Here is a 20,921-nt window from a genome sequence, read left to right on the forward strand (position 1 = left end):
TTTTAAACCCATGAGTGCATATATAAATTATATATGTATATATATGTATACCTATCTTTTAGCAAAACAAATATTAATAGCTCACTTTAAAAACAAACTTTAGGGACTTCCCTGGTGGTGCAGTGGTTAAGAATCCACCTGCCAATGCAGGGGACACGGTTTCGAGCCCTGGTCTGGGAAGATCCCACATGCTGCGGAGCAACTAAGCCCGTGCACCACAACTACTGAGCCTGTGCTCTAGAGTCCGCGAGCCACAACTACTGAGTCTGTGTGCCACAACTACTGAAGCCTGTGCGCCTAGAGCCAGTGCTCTGCAACAAGAGAAGACACCACAATGAGAAGCTTGCACGCCGCAACTAGAAAAATGCCCTCGTGCAGCAATGAAGACCCAATACAGCCAAAAAAAAAAAAACCCAAAAAACTTTAGTTCAGTTAAGAGTGAGAAAAATGTGCTGCACTAATGGATCAGAAAGCTTATCCTAGGTATAAATAGGCATATGAGGAAGTAGAGTGAATCTTCAGGATTCTAGAACAATGCTTTGTAGTATCATACATGACTTCTGGGCCTAAAAAACAATGCCATTTATTCCAATTCAAACTCATGCCCATGGGGGACTAATTCATGGTTCCTGTTCATTGAGCTCCCTTTCATATGGAAGAAAACCAGAAAATAAGCAAAAACAAACCCAACAAAAGCAAAGTCTTGGCTACAAATTACCATGGAGATTCAGTGTGAGGGCTATTTCGAAAAGATACCTCCCTTATTAGAAATGCGATGGCTTGTTTCCTGCTCTTTGAGCTGCTAATTAAAAGCTTTTTGAAAAATATGGAAGTAAACAATGTGCATAAAATAATGCTATACAAATCAAATAGGGAAGGCTGAAATATGAACACTCTATTTGTGGAATTAATAAAGTTGACAGAAAAGTATACACTTTTCAGTTGCAACTTATTTAGCAGAGTTTGATTGAGTCTTGAATTTTAAAAGATTACAACAATACTCCTCATCATCTATTTGCAAGGGAGGGGACCTGGATTATTATCTAATTTTCAAACTACTGTTTTCAGACATAAATTGTTCCTTTAAATTTTATTAAAGTCAAATGGTTCTTCTAGTGCTGTAAAAGTATGGAAGCTTCAAATGAAATATCAAACCAGACAATTTTCAGGAGCTATATATTATACACATTAGAAAAACAATACTACTCTAGACCTACTGTCTTAGACATTCTAAATATCTGGATAGTAAGGAGAAAAAAAGATACAAGTTCTGGATGCTCTTGGTTGTGGGTTGAGGTTCCGAGGAATATAATTTATGTCCATAGAAAAGTAGGTTTTGAGAAGAAAAGAGGCATAGCTGCCAGTGAGTTAAAAATGAGGTTCCCAGGGACTTCCCTGGTGGCCCAGTGGATAAGACTCCGCACTCCCAATGCAGGGGGCCCATGTTCGATCCCTGGTCAGGGAACTAGATCATGCATGCTGCAACTAAGAATTTGCATGCCACAACTAAGGAGCCTGCATGCCGCAACTAAGACCGCGTGCAACCAAATAAATAAATATTTTTTTAAAAATGAGGTTCCCAGATTTAGGAATATGTTTCAAAAGGAATACAAATGGTTAGTTGGAGGCAACCATTCTGAGAAACAAAACTATCCACTCAACAAACTATGGATTAGGTCACTGTCATAAACTCTTTCACTAAACATGTTTTACTGTAGTCTACTGATTAGTGTTTTAATAGAAAGTAATAGGAAAATGATATTCAAAATACCTTCATAACCAACTTTACTGTACATCACATGCAAACAGAACTGGGGCAAAAACAGGAAACGCCTTTAGCCAAACTTTATGTCCCAATGTTGTAGGACTGTCGATAAAGATAATATTTGTTGATTAAAGCAGAACCAGAAGTGCTTTCATCTGTGAAGATGCTACCCAAGGCTTGTGTCTTGCTCAGATTGGACAGATCATTTGTACGTCCATGAAACTGAGAACATTACGTCTTCCTGATAAGCAATAACGGCTTTACTAAGCGAAGGAGCTCTTAGGTCAAACCTATGATTACATTTGACCAGAAGAAGTGTGACCATGATTTTAATTAATGATTTGGCTTAAGTAGCTGTTTCTTATGTATAGAAATTGGTGTAAGTGTGCTCTCTTTATCTGTGGTAGCTAATACATACAGCTACATAAGCATTTCTCAGTTACAATTTTTGCTTTCAGAGGTAAGTGACAGAGTGAAAGAAAAAAAAAACCCAAACAGGTGCACACACACGTTAAAATCAACAGAATCTCTGACTACTCCTGTGTCCACCAGATCCAGATTCACTGACCTGATCACTCAGCTGCCAATGCTTGGTCCGTAAGATTATGAAGTAGGGATGCTTGGGTCATTACCCTAGGAAGGCACTTGAAAGGACTGGGAATGGCCTTGTTTCCTCAAAGTGCTTTGCATAATCTTGGATCCTAGTTGCATTTTTAATTTGTTGGGGCAATTTTGAGTTGGTTTTGTCTTGAAAGCCTCTCAAGGATATTTTTAAAAGAGCCATATTAGAGTAGTTTCATTTGTAGCAAGCCCAAAGACAAAACAATTAAGAGTATTAGGATGATGAATGAAATTCAAGGCTATCAATCAAAGTGAACTGTAAACTACAATTTTATAAAAAAGTGAAAAGCAAATAATTATTGAAAGATATGTACACTGGTTTAAAGGGTAGTTCCAATAAAATCAGGTTCTAACCTCAACCCCCCAAAGAGAAGAATAATAGAAGTCTGCTAACACAAGTTGTTAATTAATCAGATGGGAAATACACAAAGATGCACCTGGTCCCATGAAGCAAGTAATCCTAATAGATCCCTATCAAAAAGTCCAAACTAAAAAAAATTTACTTATTTCAATTTCTGGTTAGAATGGATTCTGTGAACATTGTGAGTCATTAAAGCAAAATGACATTGATTAATAAATATTTACTGAGGATTTGCTATATGTCAGGCTCTGAAGATACAAAAAGAATTAATACAGAATCCCACAATCCTTGACCTCAAGGAGTCTTCAGCCTAGTGAGAGAGAGCAAAAATGGAAACTAAATACTGTGATGTCAAATGTCAAATGTTTTTACTGGAGCATAGAGGAGGGAGGAATAAGAATAAGTCTCACTGATTTTTTGGATTTCAGAAATGAGAAATGAAATGTAACATAACATTTTTGGCTTGAGTAAGCTGGTGGATAGAGATGCCATTCTCTAAGAAAGAATATAAGTGGGAGGGAAAGATGATGAGTTCAATTCTGGATAAAGTTCTGGAAGCTGTCCTAATCAGGGGAGGTTTAGAGAGAGGCATGGGTTGGAGGTGAGGATTGGAGCATCCCTAGCATTTAGGGAGTAGTTGAAATATTGGAAATAGATTCTTTCCTAGTGAATATAAGAAGAGGTCAAATATAGAACTCATCGGGAGCTAGCATTTAGGGCAGTAATTGGCTGCACATTGGAATAGACTGGGAACCTTTAAAAAATAGTGATAGCTAGGTCTCATTCGAAGATATCTGACTTAATTGGTCTGGGATAGGACTTGAGCACTGGGATTTTACCCAAGTGATTCAAATATGTAGCCAGGGTTAAGAACCACTGATTTATGGGCTGGTGCAGGAAGAGTAAAGGAGGAAGCCATCGAAGAGCTAGAGAAACAGAAAGCGTGTTAGAGATGACAAAAGAGGGATTTTCCAGAAACAGGAATCTGTCAACAGGGTTGACAATAATGTGGAGACTAAAATGTTTCTGATACTAATGACTGATGAGATTAAGAAGGGCCCTTCCAGTAGCCGGATACTATGGACTCAATGTACCCAGGAGGGGAAGAAATCAATACTTTACAGTGAATGTTGAATATGTTTTCAAGGAGCCTGGCTATGAAGGGAAGAGAGAGGGCCATGGCTACAGACATAGCAGGCTGGAGAAGGGCTCTGTTTTTAAAGACTTTAAAAGATTTCATCATATAACTAGGCCAAAGGATGGCACTACTGGAGAGGAGTGGAGAAGGGGTAGAGGGAGAGGGTGAGAGAATGAGTATGTGATGAACAAGAATCTGGGGTAGATGAGAGCTGTGCAAACAGATAAAATCTTAAATTTATGTCCCTTTTTTGACCTAAGAAATGTCACAATCCAAACATTTTTTGTGCAACCACTGTTTTCAAAATGCGATCTCAAAGTAAATTTGCAATAAGGCTAAATATTTTGAATCAAAAGAGGTTCATGTACCTCTAATTTATCTCAAATTTAAACAAAAACCTCAGTTTTAATCAGTAAGCACAAAACAATTCTATATTATTTAAAGGAGAAATAGCACACTAAATGTTATAAAATACGACTATTTCTTTTAGACTTGATTAACTAAATAATTTTAACACTAACGTTTTGCCAAATGCAATTCAAGTGAGTTTCTGACTTTTGAAGCTGAATCATTATTACACACTGTACCGTGACAAAATTACCGTTTCATGGCATTTACATCAAATCCATTATCTTGCATTCTGCTGCCTAGCAACTAGAATTCTGAAGTTTAATGCATTTTAGATGGATATTTACATTTCAAACAGAATTTCAGCTATGCAGTCTACAGAAAGAGAAAGAGCTAGACACATCTGCTTACTTAAATTTCCAAAGGAAGCTTCTTTGTTTGCAAGGGCTCAGACCTGCTAAGTTTTGGAGAAGAGTCCAGTGAGTTTTGATGGAGGACGCTCAGCACCACGTTATCAAGACACACTAAATTCCTACCAGCTTTTTGCCTTGTTTTTGTTTTCATAATGAGCATGGAGAAAAGGAAATCTTTTTTTGGTCTTTATTAAACGTTTCAGGCTTTAAATCTATGATTTAGATCCTGCTTCATAGCACAATTCTCCACAGAACACACAAACTGCATGCATCTATACTATATATAACAAAGCACCTCAACTTACCTGTTCCCAGGCGAACACATGTTGATTGAAATAAAACTGAATTTGTTCATTTGCAATGTTAATGCACAGCTGCTCAAAGGAATTTCTTTTGAAATTTTCAAAGCCAAATATATCCAGAATGCCAATGCTTAGCTCATCATCATTCCCACTGGAAGATTGAAGAGGCATTATTTTGAGTTCTTATTTATCTTCTTAGGAGGTAATTCAAAGCAGCATATCTCAGAGTCACTTTTGTGATTTAGCTAAGAAACTACTACCAGGACATAGAGTGAAAATTTTCTTTTCTTTTTTTTTTTTTTTTTTAATTTTTTTTTAACATCTTTATTGGAGTATAATTGCTTTACAATGGTGTGTTAGTTTCTGCTTTAAAACAAAGTGGGGGCTTCCCTGGTGGCGCAGTGGTTGAGAATCTGCCTGCCAATGCAGGGGACACGGGTTCGAGCCCTGGTCTGGGAAGATCCCACATGCCGCGGAGCAACTAGGCCCACGAGCCACAACTACTGAGCCTGCGCATCTGGAGCCTGTGCTCCGCAACAAGAGAGGCCGCGATAGTGAGAGGCCCGCGCACCATGATGAAGAGTGGCCCCCGCTTGCCGCAACTAGAGGAGGCCCTCGCACAGAAATGAAGACCCAACACAGCCAAAAATAAATACAAAAAAAATAATAATAATAAATAAATAAATAAGATATAAGTCCCCAGTGGTAAAAATGCTATTAAAGAAAAAACAAAAAACAAAAAAAAGCAAAGTGAATCAGCTATACATACACGTATATCCCCATATCTCCTCCCTCTTGTGTCTCCCTCCCACCGTCCCTATCCCACCCCTCTAGGTGGTCACAAAGCACCGAGCTGATCTCCCTGTGCTATGTGGCTGCTTCCCACTAGCTATCTATTTTACATTTGGTAGTGTACATATGTCCATGCGAAAATTTTCTTAATTGAAAAAGTTTCCCTCCACAGAACATTAACTACATAGCATTCATTTTAATATGTAGACAGTACAATATTTTCCTTGTACTACAGAAACTACTCCTAGAGCGAGTCATGAATCACAGGGAAATCCTAGCCAGCGCTCAGAATATAGTATGAATATGTTCAGTAAAAACCGCACCAGAAAAGCAAAAATTCTGTGAAAGAGTATTTAGTCTCTCATTTTAGGACAATTAAAACATCCTGCTAAAAATATTTTACTTATTTTACAGAACTGTTATTTGGTTTTTAATTATCCACTCATAATTTTTAATATGGGATGAACAGTAACCTGGAGAAAGATATAAATATATATTAATTTATATCATGATGAAATACTTTAAAATACAATTAAATACTATTTTACAATTCAATATTCCAGATGCAATTTTTCCCCTGCTCCTACACAATGGTTACCTCTGTTCACTAATTTTGAAGGAGAGAGAGTTAAGAACGTTATTCCTCCATGTTCTTAACTCTCTTGGATAGTCTGAATGATACTACGGTGTGGTGTGTATTTTAGTGGAAAAATAACAGTGAATTACACGCCTGAAATGTATGGGAAATGGCCTTTTATGCTTAGTAAGCAAGTGCGAAAGAGGTGATCTTAAGGTAGGAATCCACCATATTTTTCACATACAAATTTCTAAAGATTATATAATTTACAGGAGAACAAAGCTTTGGATGTAAATGTAAGGATATATCTCGGCACAATCCCTGGTGTACAGAGAGCACTCAATGGTGGCTGCGATTTCAGATACGGTACTAGACAGGCCGGAAACTTAAGTTACATCTTGCATCTGTTATGGTCAGATAACACTACTGTTCACATCTTGCTCTATCACTTATTAGCTATCTAGAGCATTTCTTAACCAAATTTCATTGAAGATCACATGTATCCCTGCTGGGTTATAATGAGAGTTAAACTATGAAAAGAAAGTTTTCCTTTGCCTTGAAAATTTAATTCAATCCCTCAAAACAAAGACAAAGAACTGCTGAATAGAGATTCTCTACAAGTATAAAACGGTATATGCTTCACAGCACACCTTCTAATTAAAAGAACATATAAATTGACAGTAAGAAGTCACACTAAAAAATCACTTTCTATTATGTTTATTCATGTTGCTACAGTTTCTGTGTTCCAGCAGTTTTAAAGTTTTATAGCTACCTGATGCAATGAAGTGGCACCATTAGGAAATAAAGCAGAGCTTAAACTAGAAACAAAACTTGAATAATTAAATGACACCAATTAGAAACATTTTCAAAGGGACTCACAGATAAATCAGTAAATTAGAAAACAGATTTACATCACCTGACATTTGGGGAACAAGTTCTATAAAGTTTTTTACCTGGGTGATGCGTTGTGCTTCAATAAGCTGTTAATGCAATTGACTATCCAACTAAACAGGCGTCCATATAAAGTTTTCGCCGTCGCATCCCTGACGTCAGTAGCTTTCTCTACAGTATTGGGTCGTATGATGGTTTCTCCTCTAGTGACCACACAGTGGGAGGTGAGAGCTTCTTGTAGCTCATCTGCTTGAATGCAAAGCAAAGAAGCAGCTAAAAATAAATAAACGTGTTGTTAGAAGATATCATGACAATGAAGTCGTTTCCCAGAGAATGAAAATGTCTTAATTCACCTTCTTCAAATGACATGAAATAAACATGTGAAGGTTTTATAATATAAAGAGAATATCCTATTCAATAGGAGCCCTATGTTTCTTCTTGATCATCTTTCTCCGCTTATCTCGACTGGGCAGCTATAGGCTGTTGTATAATACAGCACAACCCAAACTGAGCTGGCTGACAGAGTGACCCTCCACACAAACCAGTGGTTGTTGAGGTGATGCCAAACACAATTTCACTGAATTATGTTAAAATATTTAAAAACATAATGAACAGTTTTGCTATCATTTGGATGCCATTATTATAGACACATTTTCAAAACATGGAAATTAATTGTAAAGTTACCTAGACTTCAGGGATATACCCAAACAAATGCATTTTAAGTAACTTTTGCAATATGGAAACAAACGAGCATAAAACATCTTGACATTCATATACTTTTTAATCATACTACTATTTTTCAGTTACATATGTCAGTGACTAAAGTTTGTTAAAACTTATTGCCCGAATATTTAATATTTAATTAAATATCAAAGGTAATTTTAACTCAGTGAACAAAACTCATTTTTGAATATAATAAACATCCTTAACCCAAACTATTACATGACAGATAGGCTAATTTCTCAAATCAGTCGTTCTCCTTTTAAAATATTTTGAACATTTTAAATTTAGTTTTAGCACTTGGGACAAGATATTTCTTGGTTATGTTGCTAAAACTGTTGAACCTTATTTAAACAAAATTATTTTTTCACAATGTAGAAGTAATATAAGCTTAATACAGAAATCCTACCTTCAGAGAAAACATTCTGAGTTTCTTTCCTTCTAGGCATGTTTATTACCACTATTCTGCACATACATTTTATCTTAATATCTTAAGCGTTTCCCATTTTGTTGAATACTGTTCGTTAATATAATTTTAATTTGCTGCATAATATTCTGACATATATCATAACATATCAATTTTTAAATTGTTGGATGTTTAGGTTGCTTCCATATATTCACAATTGTAAAGAATGCTAGGATGAATACTTTGGGCATGAATCTGTGTTTCTGTCTTGTATTATTTTCTTAGCATAAACTGCCTAAATTCAGCAATTGGTTGAGTATATAAATACTTCTAAGCCTTTTGATATATACTATTTAGTTGCTCTTCAAAAACTCTGAACCAACTGTACTCCTATCATCCAAATGAAAGTTAAATAATTTCAACACAATTTCATGGACACCAGGGGTTATTATTTTAAAAAAGAATGCTTTCTTCTTTCAATTTGTTTTTGACTCCTAGCAAAGCTGAATACTTTCTTCTTTTCATATTTTTATTAGTGATTTGTGGCTCTTACTTTGTAAACTGCCACTTTTTCATTGATTTTCATTTTCTTATTTTGTAAACTGCCTCTTTTTCATTGATATATTCATCTCTTCCTAATCAATTTATAAGAGTTTAAAGAGAATAATGCTTTGATATATATGTTGCAAGTATTTTCCCTCATTTTTCATTTGCATTGCAATTTAATTTATTTTCCTTTTTTTGGTATGAAAGCTTTAATTTTTATGTAGTCAAATATCCACTTAAAAAATTATTTCTGCTCTTGGTTTTCTGCACATAAAGTCCTTCAAGTCTTTTCTCATCTCAAGATTATATAAATGCATTTTGTCCTGTACATTTATGTATGTATGTATTTATTTACTTATTTGTATTTAAACTGATAGACATTTGGAATACACTTTGGTATATGGTGTATGAGAAGGATTCAAACTCCCCCTCCTCCAAATGGTCAGCCAGTTGCTTGTCCCTACAACACTGATTCCCTAGTGATTTGTAATGCCTTTCTGGTAATTCTACTTCGTTCTGTTTCTGAATAATGTCTCCTATTGACTGGTATGTCTATTTCTATTCCCCCATTATTCATTCATTTGACATATATTTATTTATTGAACATCTACTACATGCCAGGCGTTTTACCTGGGGATATACTGCTAAGTAGAACCCCTTTTAAGACAAAGTTCTCTTCTTGATGGTCTTTATCCAGAGGGAATGAGAAGCTAATCAAGAAGAACAAGTGGGAAGATAGAGGGAGGGGGAGAAGCAGAGGGACAAGGAGGGGGAGAGGAAGACTGAGAGACACCACGGATACATGTGTTAAGTGGTTCCTGAATGAACTGTGGAGGACAACCTGGAAAAGTTCAAGAATTAATGTGGAATGAACAACTGGGTGGTCACTTAGTTCAGGTGAGAGGTGATGCGTCTTGGATGAGAATAATGATGATGGAGAGAAAGACAAGAGGTCATATTTGGGAGAGAGTTTTGGGATAGAATGGACAAAACTGGTGCCTGCTTGAAACCATGCACCTGTAAAATCATCTGGAAACATGGCCCTGGTTTGGAGATAATTCCTTGTAACTTTAATTACAAATCACTTTAATGTAAATTAGTAAAATTTCTATTTTCCGTGAGTGCTTTAATTAATTTTAACTATATTCATATTAATATTAACCTTCTGTGACCCATATGACTGTCTCCTGCTATACGGAAATGGGTTGCCAATCATTTTTCAGTTTGGTAGTTTCTAAGTGTACTCATATTTACGACATAGTTCTATTGCAACTCATTCTGTTGGTTGCTGATAACTCTTGTAATTATGATCAGATGGTGAGGTTTGAATCTTATCATTGGCGTTTTCTGGCTATTCCTTCCACTTCTGATAACCTAATATCTTATGTGCCAATTAAGTTTTCTTTATATATGAAAAGCCAGAACAGGTTTCCCGGTACCTGCCAATCATTACATGCCAACCTCAGACGCTTGTTCTGTTGTAGTACCAAGCTGGTGGGATGGAGATGATGGGGATTTGGGGACAGATCCAGACCAGGATGGTTTGGCATCTGGCCCTCTGAAATTATTCTAAAATATCTCATTCTGTTCCTGAGTAAGTATAAATCAGAAAAAAATATATAAACAAAATTTTATAACATTATTTCCTGGGTTATGAATGAAACTTTAACAAATCTGGGATTGTGGGGGAATATGACAATACTAAAAATAAAAATCAGGGTATATTCTAGATTAAAAAGCTTTACCACTGGACGGTATCAGAGAGAAACCTTAAATGATTGAAATAATTCATCAAACTCTGCCAGTAAGAGAAAAGCTGATTTGAAGCAAATACCATGATGTACTTTTCTTGCATAGAAAATGACTCCAAAATTAATCAACCCAAGATGAATGCGTATAAAACATCCATCCAGTACGAAAATAAATATTCAGGTCTTTATTACTTATAAAATGATAGAGATGCCAAATTATTATCACAATAACAACTTTAACTCTTTTTCAGATCAGTTTGCTAAATTTTAATTACGCTTTCTGTGTTTTTACATTGAAATGTAAATAGTTCCTAAAATAATCATGAAAGCCTAGCCTTCAGAAATGTTTTCTACAGTTTATTTGTAGGCATGAAGATCTGTTTTAAATAATGGACTTTGAAAACTTCAGTTGAGACAAATTGAATCTGAGTATTCATTTTTAGGATTCCATAAAAGTACAACTGCTTGAAGTTACCCCTATGTGACACTTTCAGTATGTCATCAGACTTTTTTCAGGAGTTCAGTTTTGAATGCAAGATAATAAAACTCACAGTTCTCCAGAGCTGCATGATTAGAAATGTGGCTCTTGTCAATCTGGTGCTCGGTTGCCACAGAAGAAAATTCAATGTTTCCAACGTTCAGGATTGCAGCCAGTATACTGTATACACTTCCAAGTTGCTGAAACACAGCACAGAAATATTAGCATCATTCTCCCCTTGAGTACAGCAAGCAGTGGCTGTGGCTGCCAACAGATGGGGAAGAATCTTTAGGCTCCAGCATAACAAGATCATCCCACAGACTATGATGTCAAACTAAGAGAAGTCAACTGGCTTCCTTGGTCCTCTCATTCTCTTCAAATCATCGATGTTGGCTGAATTATGGCATTCAAGAATTGTAACTTTTCATGTATGTTGAATGAAGGCAACTAGGTATCAAATTATCCTTTTTAAATTATTATCAAATGACTAACTAAAAGGGACTTTTATGCCCCTCCCACCCTGACTAAAACCAATTTTTAAAAATAAAGTGTTTCATAGAATTCAACACTGTGTGATGCTTTAAATACTTTAAAGTTTACTTCACAAATATTATTTGATCACAACTGAAGCCATAACTGATAATCCAAAGAAAATGTACTAGCTTGTGATTTTAGACTGTTATAAGAAATGTAAGCAAAATTAAAGCAGGAGAAAAAAAAAGGCATTCTCATCTTAGACAAAAGACTTATGACTTTGTGCATAGGGAAACAAATCAAATTCCTGTCATGACACGATAAAAACTGCCTCTAAATGAGTTGACTCATAAAACTACTAATCATTTATTTTAAAACTGTGGCAGGAAAATGGCTTAGGAAATCATGGGTTTTGAAAAGTTTTAAGAGTTTTCCAATTTGTGTTATTTGTAGAGAATATCTGATTTTGATTTGCCTGTCACTTTGCCTGGCCTGTGCTGAATCACAAATGTACAAGTAAATTGTAAACCTCGAAATATTTAAAGGGAAACCTACACCATGGGTGCTGTTGACACCAACTGGAGGAAGACAAGGGGGGAGAGAGAGAATGAGAGAGAAAACAAGAGAGAGAGAGAGACACTCTCTGTATTGGAAAGTCACCAAAATTGCGCAGCCGTAAAATGTGTAGGCAGCAAGCTGTGATTAAAGGATGTGAAAATCAAGCCATTTAACTTGATTGTGCAAGTTGCCTCTTTCCAAAATGAAACTGAAACAGCTACGGACAAAAGACATATCCAAACAAGCCAGTGAGATGACATTAAAAAAAATCATGAGTGGGATAAAAAGGAAGTAAACACCCACTCAGTTTAATTCCACTGTCTCCAAACCGGGACAGTCTGCCCTGTTAACTCTCTGAGGCTCTGCTTTTAGGGGTGGAGACCAGCATATTCTAGGAGAGTCACCTTGAACTGGACTAAAAGTCTTCACAAAATATTTAGCAGTGATTGTGCTTCAGCTCCAGAAACAGATGTTATGTTTTCCTTTATCCTAAGCTATTATGTTTGGATGTTCAGTAAACACTGAATATGTTTAAATTTGGAACATACAGTCTTACATAAATGAAATATGTTTGTCACTAGATGTTAACTGCTAGACTGGTTTCATTTTAATGTGACTAAACATTGCTCTACCAGGCAATGGAAAGCAGTTGAGGCAAATATAAGTGAAACATTGCCTCTAACAACTGGGACTTGGAAGTAATAAACAAACCAATTAAAAATGGTTCCCTACTTCTAAGATAGCAACCTCTGGGGGAAGGAACTGGTAAGAAGATAAGCTCTTCCGATGACGTAAAGCAGGGAAAAGAACTACAAAGGGGCCCAGCCCCAGGTCGGCAGCAGGAGCTGCTTGCCTGGCGTACAACATGCTTCCAGTTTGGAGGGTGCTCTGAGGTCCAATGAACCTCTCCTGTCTTCCCCCAACCAGGCAACCAATAGAGCCAGACTGCAGTCCAAAGGGGCATCTACCACTAGCAACATTCATCGTAGAACCAAGGATTGGAGACAGGAGTGGATGCTGTGTTTCTCTTTATTCACCGCATCCCTTTCTGCTTTAAGAGCCAGGATATCCGCTAGTGCTTAAATCAACTTGTCTCCATAGGTACAGGCTGTGGGTGACGGCAGGGTTGGAGGGAGGTTAGGGAGAGGGAAAGTGATGCAACAGACGGGAGGAGGCTGATCTGAATTTGAATTTTGGCAAACAGAAGTGAGGAAGATGAACCGAAAGCAGCCACAACCAGGAAGGGCTTGGGGTGCGGTAGAGTTAAGTTTAACTAGCGTCATGCCAGCCTGCTGGAGCAGCAAATATCCTATTTTTACTCCTGATGCAGCTAAGCTGGGTTTTATATTGTGCTCAAACATTCACGGGGGAACAAGATATTGGTCCTTTGAGCCAGATGAGAGCAAAAGACCCAGGTGGTCACCAACGATGCGTGGAACCTCAGAATTAGAGCATATGAATGGGACTAAGTCTGGAACAGGGTGGCATGTGGAATCACCCGGAGTGTCTCCCATGGCTTGTCTGAAATCTCTGGGTGGCAGTCATAGGTCACTTGGAATATGGCTGAAACTCATGCCATCCAAGTCAGGGACTTCCTCTCCCAGAGCTGAACCAATTCCATACACACTGCACTAGTAATAACAATATCTGTTTTATTAGGAAATGTATTAGGGTCATCTCTGGCTCCAAACGGTAGAGCTCAGATTGGTATTGTTCCCAAAATGTAGCCAGGTAAGGTTGACAGCAGTTTTCAGTGTCATATGATGTCCGCCACCCAGACCTCATGGCTAAAAAAAGAGCACATACCACTCCACTCTTCACGTGAGATATCCACAGTAAGTTCTATAAGCTTAGTACTCTCTCAGTTGTTCAACTCCTGTCCTGATCATTTTTCTCCCAACTCTCCAGCAAAGGCTTTTACTGACCCAGCAAACTGTCCTGTCCTCATACATCAATCCAGTCGCCCGCCAACCTTTGCTGCTGCTGCCACTTCTTGTTCTTCTCCTCCTCCTCCCCCTCCTCCTCTTTTTCTTCTTCTTTTTCTTTTGTGAGAGTGCAGTAGGGGAATAAGATTTGTATACTGGCCCTTTAAGAACCATGCATTTGTCTCACCTGCAGAAAGTTCTTCATAGTAATGTATTACAGCTAAGAGCAAAGTCTGCAAGCTTCCCTAAAAACCCTCAGAAATCTTAACAAACAATGGATTCTTTTTTTCCATTTTACAGCCTAAAGCTATTTAATGCATCAACAGAAAGAAGGTCCGAATCATCTCCTTTCTGCCTAGAGACCACAGAACCACTGAGTTTCCTGATTTGAGCTGCAGTTTATAGAGTGGACAGCCAAAGTTCCAGCCAGGGTCCATGAATCTACGGAAAGAATGCATCCTTCTGGAATAAAGATGGTCAAGCTGGAGCCTCTACTTCTGAATCAAAAAGTTACTCAACTTTACCTCAAGACTTCCTGTGAGTAGAGTATTTGCCTAAGGATGCATTCAACCCTGGCTTGCCCATGAGTCTACTACAGTAATGCTTCTCTCTCTGGTCCATATAATTCTCCGCCTTCTGGCAAAAACTGGAAAGTCATGGTAATAATTCTTCTCTGGTCCCCAGAGGAGTTATTTTGTTTCAGTTGGTCCTGAGAGCAGCCTGCCAGGTCCCCTATGGCTCCTACAGCTCTCACCCACCCCTCCCCACAACCAGTTCATACATCTAGAAACTTAGTAGCAAAGCTTATTCAGAACTCAAGAATTCAGAGTCCTAACTTCTGGGGCTGTAAAGACGGCCAGGCAGGGAGCCTCTCCATCAAATCTGAATTCCTCTTGGCTACGGAGAAAGCCCACACCAGAAAAATTAATTCTAAAAGTTGAAATGTTTCCTGATGGACAAAGATTACCCTGGTTTACTTAAACCTCTCCTGAAGGTCCTAATTTCAAGGCAAAAAAAAAAGTCATTCATCTGTCCTGCTTCTCCAACCTCACCCAGCTGGCAGAGATCACACCTCATTCCCTAAGGTCAAGGTCTTAAGAATACTTCCTCTCAGGCCTGCAGCAAGGATACCCAAGGTGAAGTCAAAGGCTTTCAAAGAGAAGTCAAGACTGGGAGACCACCCGTCGTCAGAGCTGTCAACAGCAGAGGATCCGTATTTGGAGAAAATGCACTTAGCAGCAAACTTTTCTCTATTCTGAGAACAGGTACAGCTTTATAAATATTACTTTCTGGTGAGCAAATGCATCAAATGGACAAACGGTTACCGCTGACAGCCTTCCATTTTAGAAGGGAGGCAACAGTGCCTGAAAAACACGCTACAAAATTAGATTCAATAACCTCACTGCACATAATTTGAATGATTCTTGTCAAGTTTCACTTCTATCAGCATCTCTACATTTTACATCCTACTGATAAAATTTTCCAAACTTTTGGAGAAGAATCAGGTATTATTTTTAGCTCAGGCTCTTAGTAGAGATTTGATAACCCAAGAAATTTCAGTAAACTTCTTAAGCAGACACACTAACAGTTTCAAGTTGCAGGAGTGTCATTTATGAAAATGAAATTAAAATCCAACAAATTGCACATTACTTTCCTGTAAGAGTTCATCTAAAAGCCTGATTCATGTTCCGAGTGAAGTGTTCTTTTTATCGTAGGATTGAATCAACACAGCAAACAGTAAACTACTAAGAGCAGAGTCTGAAAGCTTCTCTAAAAACCTTCAGGAATCCCTAGTAAACAAGATACTTTGTTATAAAAATTAAAAAAACAACCTAGGAAAAAGAAAGAAATCTTTATTACTTAGGGATAAATTTATAGCCTTAAATACCTTCATTATTAAATAAGGAAAATGAAGAAACAGAGGAACCAAGTATTCTCCTTAAGAAAAAGAACAACACAAGAAACCAAATTAAGACGTTAATAAAAATATTTTAAAAATGAAATCAATAATACAGATAACGTGGCTTCAAAGGATGCCATCAAAAAAGTAAAAAGACAACAAAAGAGAGAAAATTTTTGCAAATCATACGACACTTGCATCTACAATACAAAGAATTCTTACAACTCAATAATAAAAAGACAACCTAATTAAAAAATTGGCAAAGAATCTGAACAGATGTTTCTTCAAAGAAGATACGTAAATGATAAATTACATGAAAAGATAAGTACACGAAAAGAAGTTCAGCATCATAAGCCTTTAGGGAAATGCAAACCAAAACCACAGTGACATACCACGTCACAGCCACTAGAATGGCTATAAACAGATAATAATAAGTGCTGGGGAAGATGGAGAGAAATCAGAACCTTTACACGCTGCCGGTTGGAATGTAAAATAGTGTGGCTGCTTTGGAACACAGTCTAGTAATTCCTCAAAAGGTTAAACATAGTGTTACTCTATGACCTGGCTCTTCCACCCTTGGTATATCCTAAAGAGAAGTGAAAACTCATGTCACACAAAAACTCAGACACGGATGATCACAGCAGCATTATTGATAATGACCGAAAAGTGGAAACAATCCAAATGCCCATCACATGATGAATGGACAAATAACATGAGGTATAGCCATACAATGGAATATTATTCCTCAATAAAAAGAAATGAAGTACTGACACATGCTACAACATGGATGGACCTTGAAAACATTATGTCAAATGAGAGAAGCTGGTCACAAAGGGTGACATATTGCATCACTCAATTCATGCGAAATGTCCGGAATAAATAGATCTACAGTGATAGAAGCAGAGGTGGGATGGGAATGAGGAGGAACTGCTAATCACTAGCAGGTTTCGTTTGGAGTGAAAAATTTAGAACATGAAAATATTCTCAAAGTGATGACGGGGAAGGATGCACACCTCAGTGACTGTATTAAAAGTCATTAAAATGTACACTTTTAAACGGCTGATTTGTAGGGTATTTGAATTACGTCTTAATAAAGTTGTTAGAAAAAGAAAACTGCACTAAAAAAGAATGTGTGACATGATCACATTTATGCATTTACATAAAATTTTCTATATATGTGGGAGATGCAAATATAAGTAAAATAAAAGATTAAGAACAGAACAAAATTCAGTTGTATCTCAAGGCCATGTTTCCTCATGTATAAAGTAAAAATTATAATTCTAGTTATTTCATAAGGTCGTTTCAGTAATTTAAAAATTATCCATGTAAAGCACTTAGCACAATATCTGACATATGGACCACTCAATAAATGCTAACTCTTACCATCAGTGAGGACAAAAAGACACTTCCTAAAGAGGTTCAAATGTCTTCCATGCTCACCTCCATTGTAAAACCGATGACTTTGAAACACTGCTCAATTAATTCATATTGGGATTTATAGAAACTATTATTCAACACGTCCTGTACTGTTCTGATGTGGTCATTTTGCAGGTATCTGGAAAAAAAAAAAAAAGAAAGGACAGGTAAAAATCTGAAATTAAGTGAAATGAGTGATTAAGTGAAAAGTAGAAGCATTATTTACGAAAGTTCAAGCTGCTGGGTTACCTGGGAGGCTTATTTTCCGGCAATTTGTAATGGGCTAGTTTCTTCTTTTCAGCTAAACCAGCATAGATGTAGTAAAAAATATGAAAATTTTTTTCTCCACTGAAAAAAACAAGCCATTTTCAGGAAGGTGGTTAGTAAGAACATTTATTCATCGCTAAAGTTTCTTGGCAATATAATTACCAGAACGCCTGTAAGCGCCACCAAGCACTTCCCAGAACACTGGGTTCTGGCCCTCTGTGGTTGCGACCCGTCGCTCTTTTCGACCACCACTGTCAGCGGATTGCACACTCTGCTAAGCACCTGTCTGAGTCATTCAGCGGATATCTGTGTGTCCGTCAGGCATTGTTCTAGGCACGGGGAATACAGCTGGAGCAAGCAGTCAAAACGCCCTGACTTCTTGGCGTTTCCATGCCAGCAGGAGCCAACAGAAAAAGAAACAAAGTAATAATAACTAGAGCATGCCAGGCGGTGGTGGGTGCTGCAGTATCTCATTTACCTGCCATGACCCTCTCATTTCACGTACAAGGGAACTGAAGCTTAGAGGGGACACTAATCTCACCCTCAGGTCACAAAGTTGATGGCCAAACTGGATTTAACCAGGGCTGTTTGACTCCAAAGCCCACATCTTTAACCACCTCGTTACACTGTCCTTCTGGGGCTCAGTTTTCTCACTTGGCATGAGAAACCTGTTCCTTACGAATCTCAAGTTCCATGACTCTGTGGTTCTACATGTAAACAGCCTTTCCAAGACACTGGAAAAGTACAGTTAAGGAGTGTGGGTCACAGCAAAGTGAGTCTCTGTTTCAGGAAGTTCCACAACACACTATTGATACTAGGACCCCAGGGATCCCTGCTTCTCCTTCCCTTGTCTTCCTTTTGCTCTGGAGAGATCTGAGATGGACCCCACTTCCTCTCCAAGATCAGGAAGTTCTCTCCTGGCTTACAGTTTCAGTCTCCCTTTTCCTTCTTCCATCTTAGGGAAGATGGTGCCCTTCCAAAAAATAGGGACCAAGGTAAGAAAACGGGTTTTGGACAATGAGTACAGGTATACCTCGTTTTACTGCACTTGGCTTTTTACTGTGCTTCACAGATGCTGCAATATTTACAAATTGAAAGTTTGTGGGAATGCTGTATCAAGCAAGTCTATTGGTACCATTTTTCCAACAGCAATGACTCACTTCGCATCTCTGTGGTAATTCTCACAATATTTCAAGCTTTTTCATTATTATGACATTTGTCACGGTGATCTGTGATCAGTGATTTTGATGTTACTGTTGTGATTAGTTTGGGGAGCCAGGAACCTCACGCTCTACGGACAATCTTATATAGACAGTGAACTTAATCAGTAAATGCTGTGTGTGTTCTGACTGCTCTACCAACCGGCTGTTTGCCCATCTCTCTCCCTCTTCTCTTCCCTGAGACATGACAATATTGAAATTAGGCCAATTAACAACCCTACAATGGCCTCTAAGTGTTCAAGTGAAAGGAAGAGTTGCACGTCTCTCACTTTAAATCAAAATCTAGACAAGATTAAGCTTAGTGAGGAAGGCATGTCAAAAGCTGATAGGCTGAAAGCTAGGCCTCTTGCAACAAACAGTCAGCCAAGTTGTGAATGCAAAAGAAAAGTCCTTGAAGGAAATTAAAAGTGCTACTCCAGTGAATGGTGAGAAAGCAAAACAGGCTTATTGGTGTTATGAAGAAAGTTTTAGTGATCTGGACAGAAGATCAAACCAGCCACAATATTCCCCTGAGCCAAAGCCTAATCCAGAGCAAGGCCCTAACTCTCTTCAATTTTGTAAAGACTGAGAGCGGTGAGGAAGCTGCAGGAGTCTGAAGCTAGGAGAGGTTGGTTCACGAGGTCTAAGGAAAGAGGCCGTCTCCATAACACAGCAATGCAAGGTGAAGCAGCAAGTGCTGACGCAGAAGCTGCAGCAAGTTATCCGGAAGATCTAACTAAGACAATCAATGCAGGTGGCTACACTAAACAACAGATTTTCAGTGTAGACGAAATAGCCTTATATTAGAAGATGCCATCTAGGACTTTCATAGCTAGAGAAGTCAATGCCTGGCTTCAAAGGACAGGCTGACTCTCCTGTTAGAGGTTAAAGCAGCTGGTGACTTTAAGCTAAAGACAATGTTCATTTACCATTCTGCAAATCCTAGGGCCATTAAGAATTATGCTAAATCTACTCTGCATGTGCCCTCTAAATCAGCGGTCCCCAACCTTTTTGGCACCAGGCACCAGTTTCATGGAAGACAATTTTTCCACGGACCGGAGTGGGGCAGATGGTCCAGGCAGTAATGCGAGCGATGGGGAGTGATGGGGAGTGATGAGGAGCCATGGGGAGCCATGGGGAGCCATGGGAAGCGAGGGGGAGCCATGGGGAGCGGCGGGGAGTGGCGGGGAGCCATGGGGAGGGATGGGGAGCCATGGGGAGTGATGGGGAGCCATGGGGAGCGATGGGGAGCCATGGGGAGCCATGGGGAGCGGCGGGGAGCAGTGGGGAGCCATGGGGAGGGATGGGGAGCCATGGGGAGTGATGGGGAGCCATAGGGAGCGATGGGGAGCCATGGGGAGCGATGGGGAGTGATGGGGAGCCATAGGGAGCGATGGGGAGCGATGGGGAGCCATAGGGAGCGATGGGGAGCCATGGGGAGTGATGGGGAGCCATGGGGAGCGGCGGGGAGTGGCGGGGAGCCATGGGGAGAGATGGGGAGGGATGGGGAGCCATGGGGAGTGATGGGGAGCCATAGGGAGCGATGGGGAGCCATGGGGAGCCATGGGGAGAGATGGGGAGCGATGGGGAGCGATGGGGAGCCATGGGGAGCGATGGGGAGCCATGGGGAGCCATGGGGAGCGGCGGGGAGCCGTGGGGAGCTGTGGGGAGCGGTGGGGAGCCGTGGGGAGCTGTGGGGAGCCGTGGGAAGCGATGGGGAGCGATGGGGAGCCGTGGGGAGCCATGGGGAGCGATGGGGAGCGATGGGGAGCTGTGGGGAGCAGTGGGGAGCGATGGGACGCGGCAGATGAAGCTTCGCTCGCTCGTCCGCTGCTCACTTCCTGCTGTGCGGCCCGGTTCCTAACAGGACTGGTACCGGTCCACGGCCCGGGGGTTGGGGACCCCTGCTCTAAATGGAACACAAAGCCTGGATGACAGCACATCTGTTTACAACATGGTTTCCTGAATATTTTAACCCCACTGTTGAGATCTACTGTTCAGAAAGAAGGTTCCTTCCAAAATATTATAGTTCATGGACAATGCACCTAGTCACCCAAGAGCTCTGGTGGACAA

General features: G+C 39.2%; 1 protein-coding gene across 1 annotated transcript in view; it reads right to left on the minus strand.

The window, feature by feature from the left end:
* MYO3A (myosin IIIA) overlaps positions 1-20,921 on the minus strand; it is a 184,318-nt gene that overhangs the window by 65,511 nt on the left and 97,886 nt on the right. The window contains exons 15-19 of the mRNA XM_059909139.1: positions 17,632-17,730; positions 17,407-17,521; positions 11,183-11,309; positions 7,271-7,481; positions 4,952-5,099 (exon numbers count right to left, since the gene is read on the minus strand). Of these exons, the coding sequence (XP_059765122.1) occupies positions 4,952-5,099; positions 7,271-7,481; positions 11,183-11,309; positions 17,407-17,521; positions 17,632-17,730 (700 nt within the window). The remainder of the gene's footprint in view (positions 1-4,951; positions 5,100-7,270; positions 7,482-11,182; positions 11,310-17,406; positions 17,522-17,631; positions 17,731-20,921) is intronic.

The sequence above is a fragment of the Balaenoptera ricei genome, chromosome 2 (assembly GCF_028023285.1).
Source record: "Balaenoptera ricei isolate mBalRic1 chromosome 2, mBalRic1.hap2, whole genome shotgun sequence".
Classification (NCBI taxonomy): domain Eukaryota; kingdom Metazoa; phylum Chordata; class Mammalia; order Artiodactyla; family Balaenopteridae; genus Balaenoptera; species Balaenoptera ricei.